At 37.4% G+C, this 17591-nt stretch overlaps 5 protein-coding genes across 5 annotated transcripts; 4 read left to right on the top strand and 1 right to left on the bottom strand.

Annotated features, from left to right (window-relative positions):
- Positions 1-1356: 1356 nt before the first annotated feature.
- On the top strand, positions 1357-3163 carry LOC135136420 (uncharacterized). The gene is made up of 2 exons (XM_064065675.1): positions 1357-1803; positions 1856-3163. The coding sequence occupies exons 1-2, from the start codon at positions 1731-1733 to the stop codon at positions 3106-3108; spliced, it is 1326 nt and encodes a 441-aa protein (XP_063921745.1). The 5' UTR covers positions 1357-1730; the 3' UTR covers positions 3109-3163.
- A 97-nt stretch (positions 3164-3260) lies between these two features.
- Positions 3261-4102, top strand: LOC135136421 (cytochrome c oxidase assembly factor 8). Its single transcript, XM_064065676.1, has 3 exons — positions 3261-3463; positions 3516-3759; positions 3814-4102. Exons 1-3 carry the CDS (start codon positions 3369-3371, stop codon positions 4021-4023), a joined length of 549 nt encoding a protein of 182 aa, XP_063921746.1. The 5' UTR covers positions 3261-3368; the 3' UTR covers positions 4024-4102.
- Positions 4103-8109: 4007 nt separating this feature from the next.
- Positions 8110-9524, top strand: LOC135136592 (dolichyl-diphosphooligosaccharide--protein glycosyltransferase subunit 1-like). The gene is made up of 2 exons (XM_064065951.1): positions 8110-8846; positions 8898-9524. Exons 1-2 carry the CDS (start codon positions 8138-8140, stop codon positions 9521-9523), a joined length of 1335 nt encoding a protein of 444 aa, XP_063922021.1. The 5' UTR covers positions 8110-8137; the 3' UTR covers position 9524.
- Positions 9525-9541: 17 nt separating this feature from the next.
- LOC135136227 (protein Hook homolog 2-like) lies at positions 9542-15602 on the bottom strand. Its single transcript, XM_064065417.1, has 7 exons — positions 15511-15602; positions 14585-15465; positions 14270-14532; positions 14037-14226; positions 13808-13989; positions 9831-10023; positions 9542-9667 (listed from the first exon to the last, which is right to left on the bottom strand). Exons 2-7 carry the CDS (start codon positions 15443-15445, stop codon positions 9608-9610), a joined length of 1749 nt encoding a protein of 582 aa, XP_063921487.1. The 5' UTR covers positions 15446-15465; positions 15511-15602; the 3' UTR covers positions 9542-9607.
- Positions 15603-16216: 614 nt separating this feature from the next.
- LOC135136298 (superoxide dismutase [Cu-Zn]-like) lies at positions 16217-17228 on the top strand. Its single transcript, XM_064065512.1, has 3 exons — positions 16217-16490; positions 16543-16764; positions 16814-17228. Exons 1-3 carry the CDS (start codon positions 16284-16286, stop codon positions 17072-17074), a joined length of 690 nt encoding a protein of 229 aa, XP_063921582.1. The 5' UTR covers positions 16217-16283; the 3' UTR covers positions 17075-17228.
- The last annotated feature ends 363 nt before the right edge of the window (positions 17229-17591 follow it).

The raw sequence follows: 17591 nt of genomic DNA, 5'->3' as shown, positions 1-17591 counted from the left end.
AAACAAAAAAAAATATAAACCCCACCCACCCACCCCATCTCGATTGTAATGATTTTTTTATTCTTAGAAACCTAAAACACGTTAAAAGTGATATATTTTCGTAAGGAAATATGGATTTTGCAATTAGGCTTCATTCCTCGGCTTACGATGAATAAAAAAATCACCAGATTTAAGATGGGGTGGGTGGGCGGGGCTTATATTTTGCCTTTTTTTTTTCTTAAAATACGTAGCCATCTTTTCACAACAAGAAACTTAAAACATGGCTAAAATGGTACATGTTTGTAAGGAAAAATAGATTTTGTAATTATGGCGCGGACTCTAATTTTAAAATCGATATTTCCTTACACAAATTTTCCATTTTAAACATGTTTGAAGTTTCATGTGGAAAAAGTCTACACATATTAAAACAAAAAAGAAAAATATAAGCCCGCCCACCCACCCTGTCTCAATTGTGATGATTTTTATTCGTCGTGAACCAAGGGGGCGGAGCATAACTGCAAAATACTTATTTCTTTGCAAGAAATTAAACATGTTTTTGAGTATCGTGTTGTTCAAAGAATACTACGTATATTAAGAAAAAAGAATGCAAAATATAAACCCCGCCCACCCACCCCATCTCGATTGTGATGGTTTTTTTATTCTTAGAAACTTAAAACAGGTTTAAAATGGCAAATTTTTTTAAGGAAATATGGATTTTGCAATTAGGCTCCGCCCCTAGGTCTAACAACGAATGAAAACTTCATTACTATTTAGGTCAAGGCAGGTATGAGTGTGGCTTAACCTTTGACTTCATTTTTTCTTATATAATACTCACAAACATGTCTTATATGGTAATTTTTTTTAGAGAAATAATAAGGATTTTGCAATTAAATTTCGCTCCTTTGGCTCTCGACGATTTAAAAAGAAAATCATCACAATTGAGATAGGGCGGGTGGGCGGGTGCTTATATTTGGTCTTTTTTCTCAATATTCGTAGTATTCTTTGAGCAACACGATAATCAAAAACATGTTTTTAATTTTTCGTAGAGAAATAAGGATTTTGCAGTTAAACTCCGCCCCCTTAGCTCACAACGAATAAAAAAAAATCATCACAAATGAGACAGGGTGGGTAGGCGGGGCCTTATTTTGTTTTTTTTTTTCTTAATATGTGTAGACTTATTTCGACAACAATAAACTTTAAACATGTCTAAAATAGTAAATTTTTGTAGTAATCAACTTAAATCCGTCACTTTTCTTCTATTGTACAACCATGCTCTGAAGTATATTTGGTTGCCTACTTAGTCTTCCAAAATAATTACCCCATTATCAAAAACAGCAAATAATAATTCCAGCGTCTACTCCAAATATATTTTTAATCGTACACCCGTCATTCAAATTCCGTAAAAACTTTTAGTACTACCGTGCGATAAAAACTGATTGAGTCTGTTGGCAATTCTAGATTTTTAGTTGAAATAGGTATGTTTTGTACAGTTTCAGACAAACATTGACCCAAATTTGCACAACAACCCTGGTCTCTGTCAATTGTGTTTTTATAAATATTTGGGTCGGAGGACGGAATGAAATTCAAAGGCGGCAAATTTCGACATTTGTACCTACATTGACCAGAAGGGGTCACCACTAGTTGACTGTAAAAAAACGTCGAATCCACAACCTGCAGAAGTGAGGTTAGGTTTATGTTTAATTTTAATAACAAGTAATTCGAGTTCATTACGCTAAGCAAGCCCTGTCGAAATGGATCTGTGGAACATTAAAGATTTGGAGCCACCCCCAGTCACCAGCTGTAAAGCCTGCACAAAGCAAATCGGTAAATAACCCCAAAATCGCCCCTTTTACAATAAAACCAAAAAACGTTTCAGATGTGCGCCTCCTGCATGCCGTTCTCCAAGAAGGAGTCAACTTTTTCTCAAACCAGCACCACTTATTCACTGAAGCCGCTCTACTCTCACGCTCAGTCTACCGTTTCAAGATGAAATTTCGGTCCTCTAAGGATTTCAAAATCGTCGAAAAACTCAACCACATTCTGCGGACTTACCAGAGAATGCACATTTCGGCGGCGTTGAACGTGCTGTTGGTCACAATTCCTCAGAATTACAAAGCCAACAACACCTACATGTTGACAAAAAACATGTTGGATTATGTTTTAGTACGCCTACAAGGAGTGGGAAAGCTGTTGTGCGCAACTTTGGAAGCTTGTAAGGAGGTTTCAGCTGCCATGCAGCAGAGATTAAGAATAGGGCATTTTTGGAAAGTCGCTATTGTTATTTTTGCGACAGCTGCCAGGATTTTTGTGGTTGCTAAAAATGCCTTGAAGTATTGTTGTGAGTTGTATGGGAATTTGTTGCCGTATTCCTCGAGTTTGGGGAATTCTGGGGTGCAGTGGTTGCCGGAAGGGTACATTTTCCCCAGTCATTTGGATGAGTGGTTGGAGATTGATTGGTTGGATCTGGATAACGTGATTGAGATTCTTGATGATGAACCTATTTTGTCTTATTTAAAACTAACAGATTCTGATGATGAGGTTGAATTTTGTGATGAGTATATTCTTGTTAAAGACGACCCTATCTCTTGTATTTTTGTTAAGGACGATATTCCTATCTCTGAAGACGTCCCCTGGGACGTTGTAGATATTGGCGAGGATTCTGTAATTCGGTGCGATGACAGCGACGTGGAAAGAATAAGTACACCAGAAGGTGATGAAGATGTTGGGGAGGTTATTAACATTAGCGACAGCGAAATGCAAACACCGCTGAAACGAAAACAAAAAATATCTGCATCCAAAGCAGACACTGGAGAAAATACTGGGAATAATAAAAGTCAAACATTGTCCAAACGAAAACGGAAAAAACGCGTCTCAAAAAGTTTGGTGGAAAATAAAATAAATGAAAGTGACACGCCAAAAAGACGACGAAGAAAATCCGCAATTAGAAAAGTAGAAAAAAAGGAAACCAATGTGAGTGGAAAAGGTAAAAAGTCACCCAGAAAGAAACAGGAACAACCATTTCCAGCCAGTGCAGTGAAAATAAAAACGAATGCCTCTTTTCAACAAAAACAAGGAACAAAAAAGAAAAGGAAACTGAAGCGTCTGCAGCGACGTAGTGCACAACGATAAATAAAAATGAATTTTTTTGTAATGGATAATACCAGTAAAACTAATATTTCTCGTTTATGTTTTTGTAAATATTAAGGTCGTAGGGCGGAATGAATTTCAAAAGCGGGAAACTTTCAACATTCATACATTTACCAAAAGAGGTCACCCCTTGTAGTGTCAAAAACGTCAAACCAAAACTAGCACAACATAACCTACAATTTCTAAAAAAGTCAGGTTAATTGAAGAACTGTGTTGACAAATGCCCCCATGATCGCCCCAGAATGTTGTCCCGATATTCAAACAGTGTTTTAAGGACACATCTTAAATTTGTCGTAAGTTTTGATAATTTGGGCAGTCGACACACATTTGCTACAAGGTATTATTCGTTCTCCCAACACAGAATTTTTTAATGAAAGCTATATTTTCAGAAATAATGAACAATCGCAACCACTTTTTGAAGAAAAATATGAAGAAGACCCGGTTATAGTAATGTCAGAGAAGAACGACGTCGATATTATAGGTGCCCCTGATTCAATCTCAAATCTCAGACCTATTATTAGAAAAAAGCTTGGAAATGAGACAGCTTTGCAGCGCCAGTTGAGGGAAATGCAGAACGCTACACAAGAGTGGAATCAGGAATTCTGGGCAAACCACAACGCAAATTTTATCAAGGTATAATACTGTGAGTGTGAAAGTAGGGCACAAGAAAAATTTTTTTCCTTTAAGGAACGTCAGAGGTACATCAATCAGAGACACAAAGCAGGCGAAAAAACACCCCTGTCGGCCGAAGAAATGAGTGAATTTTACAAAAGCTTCCTGGATAAGAACTGGGAGCGCCATTTGAAGTATAATTTTGAGTGGTATAGGAAAAATTTTGCTTTGTTAATTTTAGCGTTTAGAGTAGGTTTAGAGAAGAATTTGTTGAAAGTAAGATAATTTCTGGGATGTCTATTATTTCATAGAATCAGAAAAATATTGTACAGTGTATTTTGTTTTATTAAATTAAATTACATCAGATCAGTGTAGTGATTTTATTTTACCTCCACCAACTGTGCTACTTTTTATACATAAGTAAAAAATAAATGTAATGAAAAGCAAGGAGAATTTAAAACGGTCGTTTACATAAATGGTCGAAAACGGAAAGAAAAATTCAAATCGAAATAAAAGAAGAGGGCAGACTCAAGAAGGTAGAAAATTTTTAGTAAAGAGCCAAAAGAAAAGGAAGAAAAGGAGGAAAAATGGAAGGAAACAAGGCAAAGGAAAAGGAATAAAGGATGCAGATAGGGAAATCGGAAAAAGGGAAGCTGGTACAAAATTAGGAGGAAAAGGGGGGAAGGTACTGTTTTGGAATGTCCAAGGGTTGCGAAAAAAGGAAACGAAGTTCTGGGACTACGTGGGGAAATTTAATGTGGTGGGGCTAGTAGAGACATGGGTACAAAGAGAAAACTGGGAGAAATTTGAAGAGACACTACCACAAGAATATATGTGGGAGTGTCAAGGGGCGATAAAGGAAAAGAAAAAGGGGAGAACAAGCGGGGGAATAGTAATGGGAATTCGAAAAGAAATGCAACTAGAAAAAAAGAAATTCTACCAAAACATATTTCATATAGTAATTTCTTGTAAAGAAACGAGCTCACGATAAATACAAAATTCATTACAATTGAGAAGGGGTGGGTGGGCGGGGCTTATATTTTGCCTACTTTTTCTTAGTACACGAAGTCTTTTTTTCCAACAAGAAACTGAAAACATGTATCTCTATATAACTATCATCCATATTATTGAAAGAAAATTCTATATTAAAAAAAAAACAGCTTAAACTTCACCCACGCTATCTCAATTGAGATGATTTTTTTTTATTCGTCGTGAGCCAACTGCAAAATCCCTATTCCTCTACGAGAAAGACGACTACGTATATTAAGAACAAAGACAAAATATCAGCCCCGCCCACCCACCCTGTCTCAATTGTGATGATTTTTTTTATTCGATGTGAACTGAGCTTAACTGCAAAATCCTTATTTCTCGACGAGAAATTAAAAACATGTTTTAGAGTATCGTGTTATTCAAAGAATACTATGTATACTAAGACAAGATGAAGGCCCATATCGCCCTGATCTAAACCATAATGAAGTTTTCATTCGTTGGCATTCTTAGGGGCAGAGCCTAATTGCAGAATCCATATTTTCTGACAAAAACTTACCATTTTAAACGTGTTTAAAATTTTTGAGAATAAAAAAAAAATCATCACAATTGAGATGGGATGGGTGGGTGGGTTCAATATTTTGGCTTTTTTTCTTAATATATATAGAAAAAGCAAGGCAAAATATAAGCCCCGCCCACCCGCCCTGTCTCAATTCTGATTATTTTTTCTATTCGTCGTAAGCTGAGGGAAATAGTAATGGGAATTCGAAAAGAAATGCCAGAATTGGAAAAGGGAAGTAATAATAAAAACGGACTAATGAAGAAAGTAATACAGTTGGATAACAGTCGGTGGGAAATAATAACCGTTTATAGCAAGAAAATGGAGGAAACCAAGATAAACATAGAAAAGGAAACAAAAGAAAAAGGAGACGAAAAAATACTTATAGGGGGGGAATTTTAATACAAGATTTGGCGATAAGGGGACAAGAATAATAGATAAACAAAAGGGAGAGAAAGGAGGAACAAAAGACAAAGCAAATAACAAAGAAGGGAAAATATTGTGGAAGATAATAGATGAAATGGGATGGGAAATTTTGAATGGAAACCAGGAAGGAGATGAAGAAGGAGAATGAACGTACGTAGGGGCTGGGGGAGAATCAATTATAGACTATGGGATTGTCAATGAAGAGGCGTGGGAAAAAGTAGAGAGTTTCAAAGTGGGGGAAAGGATAGAATCAGACCACATGCCACTAGAAATAAAAATCAAAGAAAAAGACCAAGAGTACGAAAAACAAAAGACAAGAAACGAAATAGAAAAAAGAATAATCAAAGATACAGAAGTAGACTAGAAAAAAAGAAATTCTACCAAAACATATTTCATATAGTAATTTCTTGTAGAGAAACGAGCTCACGATAAATACAAAATTCATTACAATTGAGAAGGGGTGGGTGGGCGGGGCTTATATTTTGCCCACTTTTTCTTAGTACACGAAGTCTTTTTTTTCCAACAAGAAACTGAAAATTTGAATCTCTATATAACTATCATCCATATTATTGAAAGAAAATTCTATATTAAAAAAAACAGCTTTAACATCACCCACACTATCTCAATTGTGATGTTTTTTTTTTATTCGTCGTGAGCCAACTGCAAAATCCCTATTCCTCTACGAGAAAGACGACTACGTATATTAAGAACAAAGACAAAATATCAGCCCCGCCCACCCACCCTGTCTCAATTGTGATGATTTTTTTTATTCGATGTGAACCAAGAGGGCGGAGCTTAACTGCAAAATCGTTATTTCTCGACGAGAAATTAAAAACATGTTTTAGAGTATCGTGTTAGTCAAAGAATACTATGTATATTAAGACAAGATGAAGGTCCATATCGTCCTGATCTAAACCATAATGAAGTTTTCATTCGTTCGCATTCTTAGGGGCGGAGCCTAATTGCAAAATCCATATTTTCTGTCAAAAACTTACCTTTTAAACGTGCTTTAAATTTCTGAGAATAAGAAAAAGTCATCACAATGAGATGGGGTGGGTGGCCGGGGTCAATATTTTGGCTTTTTTCTTAATATACATAGTATTCTTTGAACAACACGATACTCAAAAACGTGTTCTTAATTTCTTGCAAAGAAATAAGTGTTTTGCAGTTAAGCTCCGCCCCCTTGGTACACGGCGAATAAAAAAAATCATCACAATTGAGACAGGGCGGGTGGGCGGGCTTACATTTGGCCTTTTTGTTTTAATACGTGTAGACTTCTTTTTACATCATGAAACTTAAAACATTTTTAAACTGGAACATTTGTATAAGGAAATATCGATTTTGTTAATAGGGTCCACCCTATAATTTAAAAATCTATATTTCCTAGCAAGAATGTAGTTTCTTTTTGTGAAAAGATGGCTATATGTATATTACGAAAAAACAAGGCAAAATATAAGCCCCGCCCACCCGCCCTATCTCAATTCTGAGAGAGGGCGGGTGGGAAATAGAGAGTTTCAAGGTGGGGGGAAAGGGTAGAATTAGACCACATGCCACTAAAAATAAAAATCAAAGGAAAAGAGCAAGAGTACGAAAACAAGAAACAAGAAACAAACAAAAGAAATAGAAAAAAGAATGATCAAAGACACAGAAGTAGACTAGAAATAAAGAAACTAGAAGAAGAAGAAGATATAGAAGCTATTATAGCAGAACCGATCAACATAATTGTAAAAGCTACGGAAAAAAGAAAGATATACATATGGCAAGGGAGGAAGAATGGATGGAACGGAGAATGTAGTGAGTTGAAGAGAAAAACGAGAGAAAAATTAAGAAAATGGAAGAATAACAGGGGAAGGAAAGAAGAGTACTTAAAAGCAAGAGAGAATTATCGGAGAAAATGTGAAGAAAGAAAAAGAGAAAAACGAGAAGAAGAAGAGAAGACAATAAAGTCCCTGAAAACAGAAGAAGAAGTATGGAGATATATAAACAAGGAACGGAGAAGGAAGACTGAAGTCAGTAGAAAAATCAAAATACAGTAATGGAAAAGACACTTTATGGAATTATTGGGAGGTTGTGAGGAAAAATGCTGCAAAATAAATAAAGGAATCACAACGACGGAAGAAATGTGGAGAGGTTCGGAAATAACAGAAGATGAAATAGGAAGACAGATTGAAAGACTGAAAAGAGGAAAGGCACCAGGAGGGGATGGAATCCAGGACGAAGGAAGGAGGAAAACATGTTTGGAACGAAAGAGACAAGTATTGTGAAGGAAAGGGATATGCATGTGAAGAAATAGAAAGAATGAGAGAAATGGGAAGGAGTAAGAAAAAAATGACAGAAAAAATCAATAATTACAATTTCACAATACAGCGTAATCTAGTCAGTGCTGTCAAACCCACGTCAACCGTCATTAAACCACGCGTTAACACCATGTGCCCCCATTTGATGCTACTATTGTTCATTTACGCCCTCCCGTGTGACTCTGAAGCCAGATACGTCACCAACATCGTCAACCTGGAAGTCCAGTCAAAAACCGACCTAAGAAACCAGTTTGCCTTAACCAAGAACCTAATCATCTTTCAAAATCGGGGTCCCAACACCATACACACCTACAAATACATCGTGGCCGAACCGGACCCACACAGAATCCACTTCTACAACCCAGAAGGAACAGAACTGGAATTCGAACAAACCCCAACCAACGAATCCCGCTTTTCCTCCTTCGTGGTCGATTTAAACAGAAATATTCACCCCAACGAAAAATACACCCTCCTTGGCAAAATCGCATACGTCAGAAAAATCCAACCCGCGCAGAAAAATCGCCACGAAAACGAAGACCAAGTAATGAAATTCGAAAACCAAGCGAGATTTTTTTCATCGTACTACACCAAGTTCTCCAAAGTTGAGTATTTGTTGAGGAACGAGTCTCTAATAGAAACGTCGCTTGTTCCATCGTTTCGAACCAACACCAGTTTGGTTTATATTTTTTACAACACGGTGAGGTTCGACTCGAGCTTGATTGAAATCGTCTTCGTCAATAATAACGCGTTTTTGACTATAACCAACTTGGAAAGAACCATCGACATCAACCACTTCGGGAAGATTATAATTGAGGACGAAGTGATAGTGCGCAACATTGGTATAGTACCGAGTTGTATTATATACGTAGTTGGTTATTTTTGGGTTTTAGGTGCGCGTCTTGTTGGTCCTTACAGTCCCTCAGCTTTGGCACCCCTCTCCGACCAAAAAGGCGCTTCGAACTGGCTCTACACCCACCTACCAGCGTCCGCAGAAAACGTGCAGTTCTACGACGTTCTAGGCAATAGCAGCGCCACTAAAATTTACCACTTTTTGAACTACATGACTCTGAAATTTAGGACCCGGTATCCGCTTTTCGGTGGGTGGAAGACGTCGTACGTTCTACGGTACGAAGTACCACTGTACGAGTACCTGTTTACACTAGATAGTAGTTTTTTGTTGCAAATACGTGCCATAGATTACGTACTTGATAAGATGGCAATTGAAAGTGTCACAATTAGGATTGTTTTGCCTGAGGGGGCTCTAATTAAGGGGATTGTTAAGCCGGAAATAATTGACTTTAAAAACGAGGAAGTTAGTTGTCTTGGGGGGTTGTGTCTATTCGGCAGACCTGTACTTGTTTTGAACGGCAGCGACTTATTTGATGACTATATAGTGAATGTGAATGTTGAGTATTCGTTGAAATGGTGGTACCTGTTGCGGGCGCCCCTCGTACTTAGTATTTATTTGGAATTCGGGTTCGTGCTTGTTATTTGCGCCAACAAAGTCAAGTTCTAATCAAGCGATTAAACAAGATTCAAACCACAAGCTAGTTTTATTTACAGAACATTACAAAATAGCTTAGTCACAATATTTGGTTTTTTACAAATCTACTGTACTAAAGTCCTCTTCTGCAGACTCCGCAGCTTCATCCGCAGCGTCCTAAAAATAAAACTTGTAATCTTTGTGCTTCAACTGAAAAGTGGTTATCGATTTTCGCCAATTTTCTGAAAGTTTCACAGATTTCTTGTTAAGATTGAGTGAAAAATGTTCAACTTTAACCTTTACGCGTGTCGGCACGCAAGCCTTTTCAGCCGTCTCTTACCTGAAAACTGGCTTCTCTTCCTTTTACCGTCGAATCGAAACGACGTTGAAGGATTTTCAGTTGGGTACGAAGAGACTTCAGTTCTGTGTCTTTGGCAGACATCGCGCATCTCAAGCAACAAATCTCGCGGGCCTGTTTCTGGATTTGCTCATCCTTCTCTAAGGTTTTGTCAATTTCTTCGTACAGAGCGTTACTAAAACACAAATAAGTGTGACGTCATGGTAACGTTCGACCGATTCAGGACTATTAAAAAAAATTGTCGAAAGTTATTTCGACAGAACTTCCCTCACACTTAAGGTACAGTTGTTTTTTTATGGCAACCCTTATAAGCTAAAATAAAAATATGTATCTAATGTTTGAGTAAAACGTGCTAACCGTTTGTTACAAGTGAGTTTTTCTATTACAAAATTTTGTGTTGATGTCATCCACATTTTTGTAAGGACGCATATATCAATTTGGATTGATGCATTGTAATACTAATAATAAAAGTATTGTATTATTGTTATTCTTGAATAGTGATTTATAATCAATAAAAAGCGAAACAAAAAAAAACCTGTAGATGTGCGAATGAAACAGAAACTAAACTAAAATATGTTTTCTACGAATTGCAATAACCGAATCACAGTGCCGACGGTCCAGACTTTTTTATTGAATTAAACACTACATTTTATGATTAGACAAATTTCATGATATTCCTAATATAAGTACAAAATTTCAACTATCGGCCCAGTACTTTCGGAGTCTTGAAAGGTCGAGAAAACGTAAAAGTAGAGAGTCGGCCGACGGGCTCGATTACAATACTTCCTTCGCTTACACTCGGAAAGTAAAAAGGCATACTGTAGCCCCGCCCACCCGCCCTATCTCAATTGTCATGATTTTTTTTATTCGTCGTGAGCCAATCAGGCGGAGCTTAACCGCAAAATCCCTATTTCTCTAGGAGAAATTAAAAACACGCTTTTGAGTATCGTGTTGTTCAAAGAATACTATGTACCTATATTAAGGAAGAAATGAAGCCAAAGGTTATCAATTGTGATAATTTTTCATTCCTAATCAGACCAAGGGGCGGAGTTTAATTGTAAAATCAAAACATATTTCATATAGTAATTTCTTGTAGAGAGACGAGCTCACGATAAATACAAAATTCATTACAATTGGGAAGGGGTGGGTGGGCGGGGCTTATATTTTGCCCACTATTTCTTAGTAGACGAAGTCTTTTTTTTTCAACAAGAAACTGAAAACATGTGGCTCTATATAACTATCATCCATATTATTGAAAGAAAATTCTATATTAAAAAAAAAACAGATTAAACTTCACCCACCCCATCTCAGTTGTGATGATTTTTTTTTATTCGTCGTGAGCCAACTGGAAAATCCCTATTCCTCTACGAGAAAGACGACTACGTATATTAAGAACAAAGACAAAATATCAGCCCCGCCCACCCACCCTGTCTCAATTGTGATGATTTTGTTTATTCGATGTGAACCAAGGGGGCGGAGCTTAATTGCAAAATCGTTATTTCTCGACGAGAAATTAAAAACATGTTTTAGAGTATCGTGTTATTCAAAGAGTACTATGTATATTAAGACAAGATTAAGGCCCATATCGCCCTGATCTAAAGAGTTTTCATTCGTTGGCATACTTAGGGGCGGAGCCTAATTGCAAAATCCATATTTTCTGACAAAAATTTACCATTTTAAACGTGTTTTAATTTTCTAACAAAAAAAATCATCACAATTGAGATGGGGTGGGGTGGGCTGGGTCAATATTTTGTTTTTTTTTCTTAATATACATGTTTTTAATTTAATGCAAAGAAATAAGTGTTTTGCAGTTAAGCTCCACCTCCTTGATTCACGTTGAATAAAAAAAACCATCACAATTGAGATAGGGCGGGTGGGCGGGCTTACATTTTGCCTTTTTGTTTTAATATGTGTAGACTTCTTTTTACAACATGAAACTTAAAACATGTTTAAAATGGAAAATTTGTACACGGAAATATCGATTTTGCAATTAGGCTCCGCCCTATGTTTTAAGTTTCTTGTTGTGAAAAGATGGCTATATATTAAGAAAAAACAAGGCAAAATATAAGCCCTGCCCACCCGCCCTATCTCAATTCTGATGATTTTTTTTTATTCGTCGTAAGCTGAGGGGCGAAACTTAATTGCAAAATCCGTATTTTCTCACAAAAATTTACCATTTTAAACGTGTTTTAGGTTTCTTGGAATAAAAAAATCATCACAATTGATATGGGGTGGGTGGGTGGGGTAAATATTTTTCCTTTTTTCTTAATGTACCTACATAATATTCTTTGAACAACAAGATACTCAAAACCATGTTTTTAATTTCTTGCAAAGAAATAAGTGTTTTGCAGTTAAGCTCCGCCCCCCTTGGTACACGGCGAATAAAAAAATCATCACAATTGAGACAGGGCGGGTGGGCGGGCTTACATTTGGCCTTTTTGTTTTAATATGTGTAGACTTTTTTTTACAACATGAAAAATTTTTAAACTGGAAAAATTGTATAAAGAAATATGGATTTTGTTAATAGGCTCCACCCCATAATTTCAAAATCTATATTTCCTAGCAAAAATGTAGTTTCTTCTTGTGAAAAGATAGCTGTATATATTACGAAAAAACAAGGCAAAATATAAGCCCCGCCCACCCGCCCTATCTCAATTCTGAGTAATTTTTTCTATTCGTCGTAAGCCGAGGGGCGGAGCTTAATTGTCAAATCCTTATTTTTCTTATGAGAAGTTACCATGTGAAATATGTTCTTAAGCAATCGCATTATATAAAAGAAAACTAAACGTATTAATTAAAAAACAAAACCAAAAGAGAAGCCCCACCCATCCGTCTCAATCTCAATCGTGACCAAGGGGTGGAGCATAATTTCAAAATCGATATTTCCCTATACAAATTTACCATTTTAAACATGTTTTAAATTTCTTGTTCTTAAGAACAATAGGCAAAATGTAAGCCCCGCCCACCCAACCTATCTCAACTGTGATGAATTTTAAAAGTGTTTTAAATTTCTTGGATTAAAAAAATCATTACAACTGAGATGGGGTGGGTTGGCGTTGTTAAAATTTTTAATTTTTTTCCAAATATTCATAATATACTTTGAAAAACACGACACTCAAATACATCTTTTTAATTTCTTCTAAAGAAATAAGTAGTTTGCAGTTAAGCTCCACCTCCTTGATTCACGTTGAATAAAAAAAATCATCACAATTGAGATAGGGCGGGTGGGCGGGCTTACGTTTTGCCTTTTTGTTTTAATATGTGTAGACTCCTTTTTACAACATGAAACTTAAAACATTTTTAAATGGAAAATTTGTATAAGGAAATATCGATTTTGCAATTAAGCTCGACCCCATAATTTCGAAATCCATATTTCTTTGCAAGAATGTACCATATGTTCTAAGTTTATTGTGATGAAAAGATGGCTATATATATTAAGAAAAAAAAAAGGCAAAATATAAGCCCCACCCACCCGCCCTGTCTCCATTCTGATTATTTTTTTCTATTCGTCGTAAGCCGAGGGGCGGAGCTTAATTGCAAAATCCGCATTTTCTCACGAAAATGGACCATTTTAAACGTGTTTTAAGTTTCTTGGATTAAAAAAAGTCATCACAATTGAGAATACCTAATATTTTTTGAACAACACGACACTCAAAAACATGTTTTTAATTTGTTGTAAAGAAAAATACTTATGCAGTTAAGCTCCGCCTCCTTGATTCACGTTGAATAAAAACAATCATCACAATTGAGATTGGGTGGGTGGGCGGGCTTATATTTTGTCTTTTGGAAGTGACGTCATCACATTATTGGTACAAAATTTGACGACTATCGGCCCAGTACTTTCGGAGATTATCTGTCTAATAAAAACTACTACTCTAGGGATCATGAAAGGTGGAGTAAAAGTAGAGGGTCGGTCACGCTCGGGAAGTAAAAACTATAAGAGTAGATGCTCTAATTACATCAAATCCTCGAGTTCTTGCGTCAAATGTATGGAACAATCCTCCGCACACAGCGTAGTGGTATTCGGGCTGCGTTTGATGGAATTGGACGCCACCGTCATACTGACTAGATTTTCCTGGAGCTCGATGACCTTCTTCTTCAACCGATCTTCACTTTTGGCCAACAGTTCGACTTGTTTGTTCTACTGAAACAACTATCGTTTTATTTGTGGTCGTCTGTCAAATTTACCTTGGAAGCCAGTTCTGCTCGTTGACACTGGAGAGCCGAGTCTCTTTCGTGTACCGCGCTGTTGAGTTGAGCCATGGTGACTTTGTGTTCGCTGATAACAGATCTGAGTTGTTCGCAGAAACCTTGCAGATTTACGTACTCTGCAAGCAAGTTACTTTCTTGCTGCTTTAGCATCTGCAATTCTTCGTTCCTATTCAAAAAAATTAAATCAATTTGTAGCGAAATATAATTACCTCTTTTTGGTACTTTGTTGGTAGATGTTGAGTTTATCGACCATGTGTTTGTATTTGTGGGCTAGTTGGTCGTACTTGGTTTGGAGTTCGTTGTTCGTGGCGGCTAATTTGTGTCTGCAAGGGTTGCAACGACAAGATTTATTTTCTTGGATTTTGGCTTTCAGGTCTTCGATTTCTTTGGTCTTTTTTTGTGTTTCTAAGAGGAAGACTTTGTTTTTTTCGGTGATTTCTTTTTGGTGTTTTTTTTCTGCTGTTAATGCTTGCTGTGGTTAATAGAAACTGAGTCTAGAAGGTTTCTGCTTGGTTAAGACTTACTTTGCGCGATGTTTCCAGTTCGAGAAGAGCTTGATGCAAGTCAGATTCTAGTTTCTGTATAGTTTGTGCCATGACTGAATTTTGCTCAACGTACTTGCTTGTGTCTTCTAAAGTCTCTGGAACCTCTTGAGTCACAGACTCTTGGCTCGTTTTCGAATTAGACATCGACTTTATTCTATCTTCGTATTCGTCTGATTTTTCTTTAATGCAGCGACAGATTCTTTCCCGGTTTAGCTCCATGACTTTGGACGTTTCCACGAACTCGTCGTACAACAACGTCAGTTTTTTCTCATAGTCGTCTAAACGCGACTTTGTCGTTATCGCATTGTCTATATCATCCACCGGTTGCTTCTTAATTTTCTTGAGAAGCTTAGCGTTTTTGCACTTCAATTCCTGTATCTCTTTCTCCTGATTCTCACAGTGCTCCCTCAAGCATTCAAGCTCGTCGCTCTTCGCACAATTTTGCGGACAGTTTTGTCTCTGTTCCGATAACAAATACAGCTGCTCTTTGATCACCTCCAGTTCCTCTTTGAGCAGTTTCGCCCCGTCTGAATCCACCACCGGTTTTTCCTTCTTCGCTTTCTTCAAAACGTTCACTTTCACCTTCGACGGGATATTCGGTTTGAGGATTTTCGAGTCGGATGATGCGTTCTTGGAAGAATCACCAGAGGTTTTTTTGCTGAGGCGTGATTTCACGCTGTTGGCGCTCGAAGGTCTCGATCGGGTTTTTGATGGAGTGCTATCTGGATTTAGATTAGTGTAAGGGATGAAGGTACTACCTCCAGCGGGGATGCTTTCGGAGTAAATGTAGTTGTTGCTGCATCTGCAAGGATTGCAATAGTTGCGAAATTGGCTCTCCATTTTGGTGGTTTTTGGAATATCTGCAAAAGATCGTCAGAGGAGTGGTGATCGTGGTGGTACTTTACCTAGATTGTGGATAGTACCGAAATTTTGACTACTGCGAATTTAAAAAGAAGTGACATTTAGTTGCGACACACAAACGTCAAAAAACAATGAAGTTGCAGTACTTTTTTCGAAAAATAAATAAACAACCTAGAAGTTGTACTATCAAGATTCTCGAGACGGTCATTTGCATAATATGTGACTCATGGGAGTTTTCATGGCCACTTTTTTCGGTCCATCCGAGTATAAAACAAAATTGTAAAAAAAATAAACCTGAAGTGCGTCATACATTTTTCTCGTACTAACTCATTTTTCGTGGTACCAAAATATTTTCAGCCGGAAGGTGATGCTGTATGAGTATCTCCCACAAATCCTTGTACCTCGATAATAATACATACATTCTTCTGAAATACCTCAATTAAAAATTAATAGAATGTGTGCTCAAGGATGCTCATTATGATATCATTATGACATACATCCCGCGTCGATTTACTCTATAATTTTTTTAATGAATAGATTAGGAAGCAATTTATAAAGTAAACAAACAAAACTCAGTTTACTATTTCCGTTGCATTAGTTACGACTAGTACGATTTTCCCTCTCTGTCTTACTACCGGTGGGTGTACCCAACTTTTCACCTTGTGTTTTTCTGAATAATCTATAGCTTGTTTACCGCAAGGAGATGATGTTAAACAACAGATCATTTAAAACAGGCAACATACCATTCATGTGTCATGCAGCTTCAAATTACTATTTATAAATCGCTTTGTTAATTTTTCCGCCATTCGCGACTACCATGTGGGTGAAGTCGGTACTCGTTTCGTGCTTGATCTGTTTGTTCATCAGGAACGCGGACAATGCTGCCATGCAAGCCATTTCCGTGCGCAACGCGCTCTACGAAGTTCCAGGACTGGGAAATCGGCCTCTAATCATCAAAATGTACCCAGCGGTGGAGAACTTCCAGAGCGATCTCTATGAAGTTTATGCTGAACCCTACAATTACGTAAGACAGTTACCATTAACACAAAATTCAGTAGGTATAGTTTCGTTTATAGGATTTAAGGGCCGCCAGTGCGGTGGCTGTGATCCAAGGGGAGGGCGAAGGGGCAGCAAAGGGCGAGATTGTGTTCTACCAGAGGCACCCACCGACCGGGCCCATTCTGGTCAAAGGGAACTTGACCGACTTACCTCCAGGGAAGCACGGGTTGCATGTTCACCAGTCCGGCGACTTGAGGCAAGGGTGTGACAAGCTAGGGTCCCATTTTAACCCATATTTGGTAATTTTCAAGGTTTGTGTTTCAGTTGTAGGTGAATTTTGTGTTTTAGCTGCAGCATGGAGGTCCCAGTGACCCGTTGCGTCACGTGGGGGATTTAGGGAATATCGAGGTGGGGGAGGATGGGTCAGTGGAGTTCGATATTGTCGACGCGTTGTTGTCTTTGTCCGGGGGACCCAGGAGCATCGTGGGTCGGGCTATTGTGATTTCCACAAATCCCGATGACCTCGGAAGGGGGGGGACTGCCGAAAGTTTGGTTAATGGTGATTCGGGCAAACCCCTGGGATGTGGGGTTATAGCATACATTAAGTAAAAGTACAACTTATTCTATAAATATGTATAGGGTTTTTATTTTAGAAAAAAGACAATGCGCAGAGTGGCTATAATGTGATCACTCTATCTATAATTTGTTATATTTTATATACTATTTTTTGTTACTGTAAATAAAAGTGTTACAGATTTTTGCCTCTAGATGCTTTATTTCAGTAAAATCAACAATGATAACGCGTCGATGGGTTGCGGTTTTGACATAGAATAATAAGCACCTCAACTAATTTATTCATCGATTTCTTCCACGAAAACGTATATCTGAAACGTATTTATTCACTATTAAGACTGTTATTGGGAAATACCCAACGACTGTTTCACAACATATTATTTTGTATTTAAATGTAGGAGAAGAATTTTTAAACGAAAGCCGCCTTTCGAAAATTCGTCCTATACTACTTAAATAAAATCTGCTATTCCCGTTTTTCAGTGATTTGTGTGTTTATCGTGTCGTAAGATTAAGATGTCATAAAAAGTTACGTTACTTGAGCACATACGTGCAC

This window comes from Zophobas morio, unplaced genomic scaffold (assembly GCF_036711695.1).
Source record: "Zophobas morio isolate AGI-343-1 ecotype UQ-CSIRO unplaced genomic scaffold, CSIRO_AGI_Zmor_V1 ptg000026l, whole genome shotgun sequence".
NCBI lineage: Eukaryota > Metazoa > Arthropoda > Insecta > Coleoptera > Tenebrionidae > Zophobas > Zophobas morio.
Note: the sequence above shows the minus strand (reverse complement) of the source record. Positions and strands in the feature narration are given on the sequence as shown.

Excerpts from the sequence above, each read along its gene's own strand:
- LOC135136420 (XM_064065675.1), top strand. The coding sequence starts at position 1,731 with ATGGATCTGTGGAACATTAAAGATTTGGAGCCACCCCCAGTCACCAGC. Across the intron at positions 1,804-1,855 it reads AGCCTGCACAAAGCAAATCG|ATGTGCGCCTCCTGCATGCC; the intron begins GTAAATAACCCC and ends AAAACGTTTCAG.
- LOC135136421 (XM_064065676.1), top strand. The coding sequence starts at position 3,369 with ATGTTGTCCCGATATTCAAACAGTGTTTTAAGGACACATCTTAAATTT. Across the intron at positions 3,464-3,515 it reads CGACACACATTTGCTACAAG|AAATAATGAACAATCGCAAC; the intron begins GTATTATTCGTT and ends CTATATTTTCAG. Across the intron at positions 3,760-3,813 it reads ACAACGCAAATTTTATCAAG|GAACGTCAGAGGTACATCAA; the intron begins GTATAATACTGT and ends TTTTCCTTTAAG.
- LOC135136592 (XM_064065951.1), top strand. The coding sequence starts at position 8,138 with ATGTGCCCCCATTTGATGCTACTATTGTTCATTTACGCCCTCCCGTGT. Across the intron at positions 8,847-8,897 it reads AGTGATAGTGCGCAACATTG|GTGCGCGTCTTGTTGGTCCT; the intron begins GTATAGTACCGA and ends TTTGGGTTTTAG.
- LOC135136227 (XM_064065417.1), bottom strand. The coding sequence starts at position 15,445 with ATGGAGAGCCAATTTCGCAACTATTGCAATCCTTGCAGATGCAGCAAC. Across the intron at positions 14,227-14,269 it reads CAACAAAGTACCAAAAAGAG|GAACGAAGAATTGCAGATGC; the intron begins GTAATTATATTT and ends TTTTTTGAATAG. Across the intron at positions 10,024-13,807 it reads CAAGAACTCGAGGATTTGAT|TAACGCTCTGTACGAAGAAA; the intron begins GTAATTAGAGCA and ends TTTGTGTTTTAG.
- LOC135136298 (XM_064065512.1), top strand. The coding sequence starts at position 16,284 with ATGTGGGTGAAGTCGGTACTCGTTTCGTGCTTGATCTGTTTGTTCATC. Across the intron at positions 16,491-16,542 it reads ATGCTGAACCCTACAATTAC|GATTTAAGGGCCGCCAGTGC; the intron begins GTAAGACAGTTA and ends TTTCGTTTATAG. Across the intron at positions 16,765-16,813 it reads CCCATTTTAACCCATATTTG|CTGCAGCATGGAGGTCCCAG; the intron begins GTAATTTTCAAG and ends TTTGTGTTTTAG.